We start from the raw sequence: 13,111 nt of genomic DNA, 5'->3' as shown, positions 1-13,111 counted from the left end.
GAAACATCTAATTTGAAGGGGTAGAGTAGACTTTAAGGTACCCCTTGTATTATGGCGAAATTGTTGTTTGATTTATTGCCAAGTTGCTGTTTCATTTATGGTAGCCTGAGTAGTTGAATGTTATGGAAACCCTATTGTGACGTAATCGGGTGCATGATTCCGGGAAATTTTGAATCATGGGATGTTTCGTAAGCGTTTTTGTGGTGTGTGTTGGTTTGATTCTTTAGATAGTAGAATGGCCGAATGTAGTAAGATTAATTTGAAGTTTCTGTATGATTTGGAGCGAAAAGGGAAAAGAGCTTTATTTGACTGGTGTGTAAATGAAGGTTTACTTAGTAGCCATTATAAGTATCCTGTATGTGGGAAGGATATGCGTCTAGTCGAACGTAAAAACCGTTTAGATGGATTTGAATGGGTTTGTGAAAGGTTCAGATGGTCAATATGTGAAGCGTTCAATCAGAAAGGGTACCTGGTTTGAAAAAAGTCATTTGAGTATAATTGATATTTTGATTTTTACGTGACTCTGGGTGTACGAAGCGAACTCTAAAATCATGGTAAGTGAATATTTACTTTTGATAGTGTTTAAATGTATAACATATTTTTCCTTTTTTATGTTATATATTGTTTGGTTTAGAATGTATTTTATTGAGATTAGGTATTTTTTGTTTACCTATATTGTAGAATTTGGTGCTCCTTTGACTTTTTAAGTGAAAATAGGTCGACGTGTACATGGATAAAGTCAAAGGAGTGTGCAATGTCATTTTTGTGCAATTTGAGGATTTTTTTTTTAAGTGAAAATAAATCGATGTGTACATGGATACCGAGTTCGTGCAATTGTTTGTCTTGTTATTTTGGCTTTGTGTAGCGGCAATTTTTGGCGCAAAAATCGCCAAGTTTTACCAAGTGGTACCCTAAACTATACTTTTACCATTTTAAGAATTAAATGAAATAGTTTTCAATATTATAGTAAAACTGATTACCCTTAACTTCTGCTGTCCGAGATACTGCCCCTCGCCCCTCTCTTACTGTATTTGTTGGTTGATGATATCTACTCATGATGTAATATATGTACTTTGGCATAAAATTAAGTTTGATTGAAAATAACTTTTCAGTTTTTTTTCAGGGAAGGAAATTATGGTACTCCCTTATTATTATGGCCCCAGTTTTTAAATGCCAGTTTGATACCATCATCAAGGAATATCACCAAGTTTATGTTTACTGGATTAAAATGTAGTGTAGCTGTCATGTTCCATGATTGCTTTGAATATGATACTAAAACATTTTGTCTTTAGGACTCTTGTCAAATGAACTTTGCAAAGACTTACGATGATGGTGAACTGTGCCTTGTTGATTTTTAATGTGCAGCTTAGTGACGAGCAGCTTAAATTTTTTTTTTAAATGAGCAGCTGCTATTGGGTCAATACCTCTAACCTAGTTATATTAGTTTTTTTTTTTTTTTTTGTGTGTTTTTGTTTTATATGTTCTCCAACAGTCTGATCAAATCGTTGATTCCTCTTGTACATGGTTGAGGATCGTGCTACATTTGCCTCGCTTTTCACAACCTGAGTGAGAGAGAATTTTTGTCATAATCCAGCAATTATCCACTATTGTGCAAGAATCCTGCCAGTTTTGTTTTTCCCCCTCTGTGCAAACATTTTTTTTTTCCATGGTCACAATCTTTAAAGCCATCTTTCACTTATTTGATTGTCTGATTAGATGTAGAGAATATATCTTTTTCATTAAACTGTTCCAGTCAATAGGCATATTTTCATAAAGCTGTCTCTCTCACTACTTAACTGATGACTATTTTCCTGCCTAACAAAAAGTAAATTGGGTACTTACGTATAAGTGCAACCCCTTGGTGCAGATGGCTGTTTTTTACAGAAGGAAAAGGCGATTTCGTGAATTTTAGGATTGCAACTTACAATGGGTATGATTACCTAAAGAATTGTTATGCATATAGTTGCCAGAATTTGGCGACTTCGGTAAAATTGGCGACTTCTACTGAGGTGGTTGCGATAATACATAAGTACCGTAAATTGTTTCACTGTTACAAAGAGTATTCTAAAACCAATGAAACAGTTGTCAAAGCATGCTTTCCTTTCACTTGTAATGTTTTATGTTGCACATCCAAATGCTCAAATTTTCACTGTGAAAGAGAAAACTTCTCACCATCTCTTTAAAAATTATTGTGTAATGTAATTATATTACTCTTCAGTGAAGTTCAAGATAGTACTGCTGTATCTGAGTTCTGAAGAATGTATGAAAAACTAAAATGCTAAGTTAAAAAAATTTTGTTCCTGCTTTTATTTTATATATTTAAACCTTAAAATTGGGAGGTGGAAAGCACATAGATTTCTCCTTTTTTGGAATACAATAGAAGTATTTGAAGGCTTTTTTTTATTAAGGAGTATGCCATTTGTCCTTTTATAAATTAAACCTTGAATGTTTTATTTAAAAGAAAAATATCTTAAAAAAATTTCTTCTCATTTCTTTATACCTCCATTTTAGAAATACTCACTTTAAATCAGCTACTGGTCTCTATAATAGTTTTACTTCATCTAGGAGGTTAATTTTATTGCTGATTATTTTTTTTTTTAAAGAATAGAAGATATTTATGTATGTAAAATTCTTTACTTTTAAGCTTATTTATTTCATTTTTGACAATTTCATAATTTTTGTAAATTGTGTTTTCTTAGTGTCATAAAGTTTTGTTTGCGGAATATCAAGTCATTCATATTTTGTATTCTGTTTAGTATTATTTGTTATACGTAGACTCTTTTATTTAAAAAAAAGTCTCAATAAGAAGACAAATTATTTAATGCACATCTTCTGAATCATGAATTAATTATGGACACAAATATTTTTTAGAAATATTAAGTATTTATGCTTTTTTAATTATCTTATTAGTGTGTGATTTCAGCACTGTAATATTTCGATTTTTTAAGGAAGTGAATTTATTGACCGTTGGGATACCGGAGAGCTGCTTTGCTTAGCATCTGCTGTTCAAAGAAGTGGTGATAAAAATTGGTATTCCATTTTATAAATATTATCTGCTTACTTTATTTAAAAATATACTTTTATAAATTTATACATTTATAGAGTTACACTTTATAATATATAGTATTTTAATAGTTATAAATTTTTATAAATATTAGAAATGGTATATTCATGTTTGACATATTAATTTGTGAATATTCAATTTCATTTGAGTGCTTTTTAAAGAAATCTTTCAAAACTGAATCAAATGTTCATTTCCACTAAAATGTTAATTTGCATTTGCTTTTTTTAAAAAAATATATTTGGGTATGAAGTGTTTAAAAAAGGTAGTGTTGACTTGCAGGGTGAAAAAAATAAAAGAAAGTAAAATGTGTATTTTTTTTTAAAGAGTTTATTATAGAACTGTTATCTTTGCAGTTATAGAGCAGCTCTATAACTGCAAAGATAACAGCTCTGTAATAACTCTGCAGAAATAATTCAAAAGGCTTTTCTTAGTTATTATCAATAAAAGATTTTAATATGAGTAATTCTATTTTGCTCTCTTTTTATTTATTTAAAACTGTTTTCCTGTTGTCTATATCAGATTGGTGCACATATTTTTCTCGAGAGAATTGTTTGGTATGTGTTGTTCTGTGATGAAAAAGATCCACTTTTATTTTATTTTGTTTATCAATTTTTTTAAGTTCTTGGTCATTTGGGACTAAAAATCATAAAAGCAACTTTATATAAATTGTATTAGGACGTTAAAAGATTTTGAAAAAAAAAAAACAACAAAATTATATAAAAATGGTGTATATAAGAAAGATAGGTACTTTTCCGTTTTGCCGGTGCAGACGATAAAGTTGCCAGTAATGGTACAACTGATGCCAAACTGAATATCCTCGCTGGTAACCTTTTACTCATCATTTTCAAAACAATTTGCAGCCATTTCTTATCAGATTGATTGCTTCTTTCAGTACGGGTATACAATTACATAGTATTTTTACCAGATAATTGAATTTTATACCCTAAGGCCATTCGCGGGCGGTAATTAAGTGAATTAGTATGCAATCACACTGCTCAACCGATGGCGAAAATGTAGAAAAGACATAGTCAAGGGTTAAATTCATCATTTCTAATGAGAATGCACTAGCGAAGTAAAGCACTGCAGTTTGACATAATTTCTGAGTAAGCTTTCGTGCGAATTGAAATAATTCTTGCGTTTAAACTTGTATTCCATACTAAGATTTGAGTTAAATTAATGTAGATAATTACTGAGAGAATTAGATTTTTGTAGCGAGTTTATGGGAGATGAGATCGCTTGGGGTTACGTGATGTGAACCAGCGAATCAGGATGTAGTACCATGAAAGCATAGTAAATTCTTAAATTAATGTCTTTTTACAAATTTATTGTCTTTTTTTATTAGCTTTTTTAGAAAATTTTAAATGACATTAAAGTGTTTGTATTTTCAAAATAAGAAATTCCTAAAACTAACATTTTCAACATTTTTTATGTGTGTACTGTGTGTTGTCGCCAATAAAGTCTGCTTGGCAGGATTTGCGCTGCGAAACGGAAAAGTCCCGAAAGATAATATTTGACTGCTATTAAATTTCTCCTTGACGATTTTGATTTAAATTTGCCATTATTAGTATATCATTTATATATTTATATTTAGTCCCATGTAACAAAGAATATAATCTAAAAAACACACAAAATATTATTATTAATTATATTAATATTATTAATTATATTTTACTTTTTGATGCATTTAATTAAAAAACTGCTGCGTAAAAGCAGTTCCTCTGAAAAATTATTCCTTCTAATCTCTTTGAAAAGAACGTGCCCATGACCTCAACTTTTGTCCCCAAGTTCTTTGATCTGTCTAGTAGTATGAATTTACATTCAGTGCATTTAAATTTTTGATTTTGAAATCTGATCACTTTATCACCTAAAATTATGAGGTGAATTATGCTAACAGTGATGCATTAAATTTTTTTGTTGAAAATCTAATCATTGTTACAAGCTCCACAATTGTTAAAAATTCAAAAGGTTTTTAAAAAACTGTCAGAGTTTAATAAGTTATGTTAAAAGTTCCAAAAACCCTTTATTTAAAATATAATTTAAAAAAAAAATCTTTGTTACTGCTCTTCATTGCTCTGTGGAACCTAATAATTCCAAGCAAGTATCCAACTCCATAGATGCCGTTAATATTTATCAAGTCACTAAATTTTATGCTAAATTCTGATTCACATAAAAAACATACATGCAGGGAAAAAATTTAGTTTTTTTTTTAATAGAATCACTTTGTTAAATTATTTAAAAGGCTATTAAGTTGTATATTGTTTTGCGTATAAAATTTGTTTTGTCAGTTGAACAGAAATAAAAAGAAATACTGTTTGAAGTAATATAAATGACTTCCAGTGACATAGTGACATTATTAACTAAGAAATTTTAATTCTTTAAAAGAATATGTGTTTTAAGTGTTTGTTATTTAAGTCTGTGTTTTGTATTTTTTTTTTTTTTTTTTTTTTTTAAATTGAAAATACCTAGATTTAAGCAATACTAGGTTAAGTTTTCAAATTATTATTTTTCAAAATCAACCTTAACCTAGTAGTTCAATACTAGGTTAAAGTTTCAAATTATTATTATTTCATTGAATTAACAATCTAATAAAAAATTAACGGGTACTTTTCCGTTTCGCCGGCGCAAATCTCGCGAAGCAGACTTTATTGGCGACAACATACAGTATATGTAATATTTAATAATATGTAAATAGTAACATTTAATATTTAGTAACTTGTAATTGGCAACACTTTGGAGATAGATATGGAAATAGAACTATGCTGGTATTGCAGTTCTCTGTGATTATACATTCTAAGATTGTAAATAAATAGTTTCTTAAAGCTAAAAGTGTACCCTCATAATACTATAGTATACACATAAAAAATATTTAAAAAATGTTAGTTCTAAGAATTCTTTTTTTGAAGGCGTAAACATTTTAATATCGCTTAAAATTTTATAAAAAGCCAATAAATAAAGACAATAAATTTGTAAAAAGACATTAATTTAAGAATTTACTATGCTTTCATGGTTCAACATCCTGATTCGCCGGTTTATATCACGTGACCCCAAGTGAGCTCATCTCACGTAAACTACTCTACAAAAATCTAATGCTCTCAGTAATTATCTATATTAATTTCAAGTTAAATCTTAATTTGGAACACAAGCTTAAATGCAAGAAATATTTCAATTTGTACGAATAGCTTACTCAGAAATTATGTAAAACTGCAGTGCTTTACTTTGCTAATGCATTCTCGTTAGAATTGATGAATTTAACCCTTGACTTTACCTTTTCTATATTTTCGGCATCGGGTAAGCGCTGTGATTGCATCCTAATTGACTTAATTACCGAAAATGGCCGCAGACATAAAACTGAACTATCTGATAAAAATTCTATGTAATTATATGCCAGTATTGAAAGAAACAATCGATCTGATAAGAAAAAGCTGTGACATGTTTTGAAAATGAGGCTTAAAAGGTTACCAGCGAGAATATTCCGTTTGGCATCGGTTGTACCATTATTAGCGACTTTATCGCTTGCGCCGGCAAAACGGAAAAGTACCAATTAACGATTTAATTAACAATTTAATAAATTAACAATTTTAACAATTTAATTAACAATTTAATGAAAATTGAATTAATTATTAACAATTTAATGAAAAAAAATCAAAATATTTTTTCAACCAATAAATTGGTTCCCCCCCCCCCAGTTTCTCCAATTCTATCATTCTATCAATTTTCCCACTTCATTTCCCAGAAACCCTGTTTGTGCTTGGTAGCTTATTTTTGTGCATTGATTTTTCTATCCTTCTGTAGGGTATCTGTTTCAAGATCAATTAAACCGTTTGGTGAGCAGACACGACCCTCTGATTGGTATACGCCAAAAGTAAGTATTTATGCATAAAAAAGTTTCTCACTTTTAGATTTATTATGAAATCTGTATTGAACATTGTTGTTTTAACTTTTATGTAAATTCATAATCAGAAAGTAATAATTATATTATTTTGAAGCAGACAATATTTTTTTTGATTAATTCAAGGTTTTCTGTATATATGTGTATAAGCTTTAGATGCACATTTATATGCTTTGCTAAGAATATTTGCTGTATGTTATCAAATATAGATAATATGTAGAGATTAAGAAAGTAAATTGTAATTTTTGCCAGCTCTTGGTATAATTGCACAGCAAGAGTGGTGTATGTGCAGAATAGAACTGATGTTCTTATTTTCACATGAAGACCCTTTCAGTACAGTGGTGGTAATCAATCAATTTTACTCTCCACTCCTGTAATTAAATTACAACTGTGGGAAACCTATGACTCACTTCCGGTCTCAGTGGGAGGAGCAGGTGAGAGGACCGAGTCGTTGTGTTCGTAAGTGGTATGGTATCCACGTAGACGCTATCACTTATCCATCCTCCGTATCAGGCGGGAGGAGATGATAACCATTTGTATGATATAAATTCGGTCTTAGGTGCTGTAAGTAGTTATATGCCAAATAGCTAGGTTAAGTATGGGCGGAGAGCCTGAGGCTAAGTTTCCACCTGCTTTAACCACCCTACGATCTCATCTGACTGGATGATTTTGCTGGGGAGAGATGTATCTCGCCAACAAATCGTTTTATTTTGGGATCTCAATCATGACCCTCTTAATTTTTAATTAACTTTATTAACATAATTGAATACAAAGAGAAATAGAACAATATTTACATTATTTACATATATACATGAGTCGAAGAAAAGTTGAAAAACATAGACTTCGATGTCCTGTAGCATTAATCATAGAGTAAACCTTGGACTTAACAGGAGTCGAACGATTGCTACAAAAACTCTATGAAATGATGATGGGTGTCTTGATCCGTGACTTTCTTAATGATCTCTCTTATCTCTAATTCCTATTGGGTATTTTTCCAAGTGTTCCATCTCTAAGGAGGAGAGAGAGGGCAGGAACAGACGTTTTCTGTCTGGCGCTGTTAAAGGGCAGGTCTTTATGTAATGAGCTGCGTCCATGAGGCTTCCGCTAGTGCTGCTGGCACATCTTACTTTCTTTTTGTGGAATCTTACAATGTAAGATGGGAAGTTATTGTGATTACTCAACGATTGATTTTCATAATAGTTGCTCTTTAGTCTTGTTGAGACTTTAGGGAAAATTTTATGTCATCCGACCTGTTGTCCCCTCGTCCCACCTTTCCTGCCATTGTAAAAGGGCTTCTTTGTGTAGTCTGTTCTTTGCTACTTCCTCTGAGAGAGGAACGTGTACGTCTACTACTTCTTTGTCTGTCGCCTTCTTAGCCTCTTCATCCGCTCTTTCATTACCCAGCGTCCCTTGGTGGGCTTTAACCTAATTAAGGGACACTTTGTGTGTTGATATGAGCGTATTAATGATCTCTCTTAGACTTTGTATACATCTCTTTGAGATTTTGCCGCTGTTAAGTCTGTGTAATGTGCTCAGGCTATCCGTGAAGAATGCAACCCTGATGGGTGAACTTGCGTTCTGTTTAGCCCAGAGCAGCGCGCTTCTGAGGGCGTGAACTTCTGCTTGAAATACTGTTGCGTCATTGTTTAGGCGTATCCTTTCTTTGTGTATTTCCTGACTGTTTTGGAAGATTACCCATGCGGCTCCCACTTTGTTGTGCAATTTGGAACCATCTGTAAAGACCTCTATGTCTTTATTCGTTGGTGGGTTCTTTCCCCATTTAATTCTTTTCGCTTCGGCTGGATGATATTGTATTGTAGGGAGCCTGTCCTCTATCTCGTTATTCCAGATTATTGTGTCTCCCATACTTATGTTTTCTTTATAGTGGACCGCTCTATAAAATTGCACCTCCATGTCTGCTTTTATATCCAGGGGGATTGTCCTGGCGAGTATTTGAAGCCCTGCTGTAGGGGACGTTGTATAAGCCTTTGTGATACATAAAAGGGCTATCCTTTGTATCTGATTTAATTTGGTCTTTACCCTTTCCGTGCCGGTGTACCAGATTGGGCACCCGTATTTCTATTGCTTTTATATATAGCTTTTATATATACCCATTCTTTCTATTGCTTTTATATATAGCGATTTAAGGGGGTTCCCTTTGAGGTTCCATCTGTGTGAAACCATTCTATTCAGATTATTGATTAATTTGAGTGTTTTGTCCTTTATTCCTGTCAGATGGGGAATCCATGTTAATTTTTGGTCTATCATGAACCCTAAGTATTTTAGGTGTTCACATCTTTTGATCGCTGTGTTTTCCCATTCGATTCTTGGTGGGGATCTCTGTAATTGATTCCCTTATGGAAATAGAATGAGCTTTGTTTTCTCAATACTGAAGTTTAGCTTATATGTGTTGCTCCATTCCTTTATTATACTGAGCGCTTTGTGCGCCTTTCTTTCTATTACTAGCCGGTTCCCTCCTGCTACGATTATTATAAAGTTGTCGGCATATGCTTGTATGCTTACATGATCTTCAAATTCTAGATTTAGGGCGGTGTCTGCTATTAGATTCCATAGAATTGGTCCTAAATTGGAACCTTGGGGAGCTCCTTTGTAATACGTATGAGTCACGCAGACCCCGTCTCTGTTATATGTAACTATTCTATCTTGTAGGTAGCTTTTAATTAGCCCGAATATGTTTGAGGGGCACTTTATATCTTGTAGTCTTGCTAGTATCCCTGGCCACCACAAGTTATTAAATGTGGAGACCACATCAAGGGATATCGCGCAGGTATGAAGATTGTTCCTTTTGTTCTCATGGATTTGCATGACCAAGCTTCTTAGCGCATTTATTGTGCTTGTGTCTGGTGTGAACCCAAACTGCTTTGTGTTGAGTATTTTATTCTTAATTAAGAAGAATGTAAGCCTTTTTGCTAAGAGCTTGTCTAGGATTTTGCCCCAGGCTGAAAGAAAGCAAATTGGCCGGTATGCTCCTAGTGTCTCTCTGTCTTTACCCTCTTTATGGAAAGAACTAGATTAGCTTCTTTCCATTGTTGGGGAAAATAGCCTCTTTTGAGGCATTCATTTAGTATTCTTACGAAGAACTCCTCATTTGTGAGAAATTGTTCTTCTACTATTTCCAATGATAAATCTTCTTTTCCCTGGGCTTTGCCCTTTTTTGTGCTCTTTATTAATTGTCGCACTTCTTCTATTGTGAAATCTGGGTCGTCTCCCTAAACGGGGGGAGTGTCTGCTTTATTTCTTATTGTTGTATGGATCTCGCTGTCCTCCTCCGCTCTATCCTGTGGGAAGTGATATTCTAAGATCGCCCATATGGTGTCTTCTATGTTTGAAGTCCAGACTCCCGGACTTTTCTTTATTCTAGAGATCTTTAATGCCTTGCCCTTGATTATGTCATAAAATGTTCCGAATGGGGAGCTTAATCTTAGACTTTCCCAGAAGTTTTGCCACAAATCTAGTTTTGCTTTGAAAATTTTCCTTCTGTAGAGTGCCGCCTCTTTGTAAAGTCTTTCTTTCTATGTTTCCTTTCTTCCCCCCTTGAGTTCTGGAATTCTTTTCTTAACCGCCTTACTATTTTCTGTTCTGTGAGGTCTTGTGTCCACCACGTTTTACTTTGGTATACCCTTGGGGATGCTAACCTTTGTCCCTGTGCGTTTTTAAATGAGGGCTTTAGGTATTTGAGATATGCTTCTTTAATTGATGCGTTATTAAGTTTATATTGCTATCTATGTCCTCTGTTTGAGAGATTGGGATATGTTCTTTGAATATCCTATGAAAGATTGTTCTTAATTTGAACCAGTTGGTGTTTAGCATTTTCATTATAAGTCTCTTTGGGGGTCTTTCTATTGTTAGGTTTATCTCAAAGTTGACCGCTTTGTGGTCACTTAATGTTTCTCTTTCATCTACTTCTCATTTGCCTGTAGAAAGGGTATTTGTGTTCCTGGCAAGTGTGATGTCAATCCAAGAATTGCCTTGGGCTCCTACAAAGGTTGGGGAGCTATCTGATTTATTTAATACTGTGGGTACCCTGGGGTTCTCACCGATCACCACTACTAAGCTGTGGAATTAGTTGGACCCTCTTGCGAGGGAGCCCCCAGACCACGGCAAGGTCAATTCCACTGGAAAGCGATTTTAGCAAATAGATCACCCGTCGACGATGTTTAGACTCAGATAGTACTGGACGGCACCCGACGTTCTTTCTGAGATGTGTCAACAGGCTCAAAGACTTCAATGTTTCCGTATCAATCAAACTACTATAATCGCTTTCCCCTGGGGGACAGTGGTGGTAAGATGTAATTAACTTGATTGATGTTAATTGCCAAGGAAGGTCACAAAAGACATGATACAAGGGCAAGTATCAAGAAAGGATTTTCAGCAATCGCAAAATAGCAATTTCTGAAAATTACAAAAAAGGTTAATGGTCTGAGTAGTCTACAAGTTGTCAACAGTGAATGGTGCAAACAGTGGTTTTGTGAGAGTCAATGAGCTGATCTCTTTCACATGGAAATTGAATGTGTAGTTGAATTTTCATAAAAAATTACATAGAGACTGGGTGATTATGTTGAAAAGCTACATGATATGTCTACCATAGTACCACAGTACACTGTTGAATCAAATTTTCTTGAGCTACAATAAAGACTAAAAAAAAATTTTTTTTTAAACTCTCCTTTTATATATAAATTGAAACAGTTATGTACAAATCATATTTTTTTATTTGCCTTAAATTTTTGTTTAATTTTGTTTACTGATTTTTTACTCTGCAAAAGCATACATAAACAGATGTACTTTAAAAACCCTTGCCTGTACATCTGTTTATGTATGCTTGTGCAGAATAAAAACACATTAAATAATCATAAAAAACTGTCAAAACTGAAAATGACAAAAGAGTTAATTGACTATAGAAATGAGAATAAAAGAAATATTAATTAGAAAAAGCATGCAGATGTTAACTAAGACTGATGAACACTGGTAATTGGATTCGGAAACTGGGCTAGTTGCATGATTATTTTCATGATTTCTCTCCTGTGCAATATAAATATGAACCAGCTTCTCTTAGAAAGTTTTCCACAAAGGCATCCCTTCCCTTAGGATGTCAGATATGTCATGTGTTTAGCCGCATTCAAATAAATAAACAAAATGTAAATAGTAACTAAGCCATAAGTAGCAGATAATCCTATTTATATAGCATTGCCCTGCGATTTTTGAAGGTTGTTGATGTAAAAGTGCTTTATAACCATGAAGATGATGGCATCTTTCTGCATGGGAACTATAGATGGTTTTTATTTTATGGTCAACCTGCTTAAAATATCTGCCACTTTAATGATGAGATGCTGCCATGAAGGTGTGCCACATTATATGTGTTTTGATTCGAAATCAGACTTCGTTTTGTATCCAATTTATTCCATTTACGAACACTTACAGATAAATGCGATTATTTCCATAAAGTTTAGTATAAAGTGATCTGTACATCTTAACGATGAAAAAGCATTCAGTATTTTAGTAACATAACTAACTTAACTGCTTAGAATGTTATCAAATGATCCTTACATCTTAATGATGAAAAAACATTCAGTATTTCCGTAACTCAACTCAACTGCTGCTTGCTTAGAACAGGAATTTCCCGATCATTACGTTCAAAACTGGTTGCCAGATTCATACATTAAACAAAATTGCAAAACAAACTATTAGATAATAAGAAATGGGAAATGCTAAACTTAATAGGAGTCACAACAGCATATGTACTACTTTGTTGGCATGATGGTTGGGAAGCTAGTTACCATTTCCTTTGGCCTGAATTTAAATCCTGGAAAAGACATGAATCTTTGTTGAATGTAGAATATCTTTGTGGTATGGAAGCACTTAAAATACTGTCAAACTGAAACCCTCCCAAAAAGTTAGCTGTAGGAGGAGAAGGGGTGGAAGATCCTGTGATTTGTTCCTCGGTGTTTTCTGCACAAAATTAAGATGGAATTGTATCTTTCTTATGTGTAAAATTGATCACCTCTAGTCCTGTATCCTCTACAACATCTGTGATGATTAAATGGCCAAATGACCGATGCACTTATATTCAACTAGCAAGCAAATATTTAGCTATCAAAGAATCTGGCCATTGGAAAGGCGGGGGAGAGAATAAATTATAT

At 33.3% G+C, this 13,111-nt stretch overlaps 1 protein-coding gene across 4 annotated transcripts in view; it reads left to right on the top strand.

Annotated features, from left to right (window-relative positions):
- LOC118192179 (uncharacterized) overlaps positions 1 to 13,111 on the top strand; it is a 115,396-nt gene that overhangs the window by 6,744 nt on the left and 95,541 nt on the right. For all 4 annotated transcript variants that reach the window (XM_085812321.1, XM_085812319.1, XM_085812332.1 and 1 more), the window contains exons 2-3: positions 2,949 to 3,030; positions 6,857 to 6,926. In XM_085812321.1, the coding sequence (XP_085668447.1) occupies positions 2,949 to 3,030; positions 6,857 to 6,926 (152 nt within the window). The remainder of the gene's footprint in view (positions 1 to 2,948; positions 3,031 to 6,856; positions 6,927 to 13,111) is intronic.

This window comes from Stegodyphus dumicola, chromosome 1 (assembly GCF_044657685.1).
Source record: "Stegodyphus dumicola isolate Sdum_Otavi_A_Nest chromosome 1, ASM4465768v1".
Lineage (NCBI taxonomy): Eukaryota > Metazoa > Arthropoda > Arachnida > Araneae > Eresidae > Stegodyphus > Stegodyphus dumicola.
The sequence above is the reverse complement of the archived record's forward strand: the minus strand, read 5'-3'. Positions and strand labels throughout refer to the sequence as shown.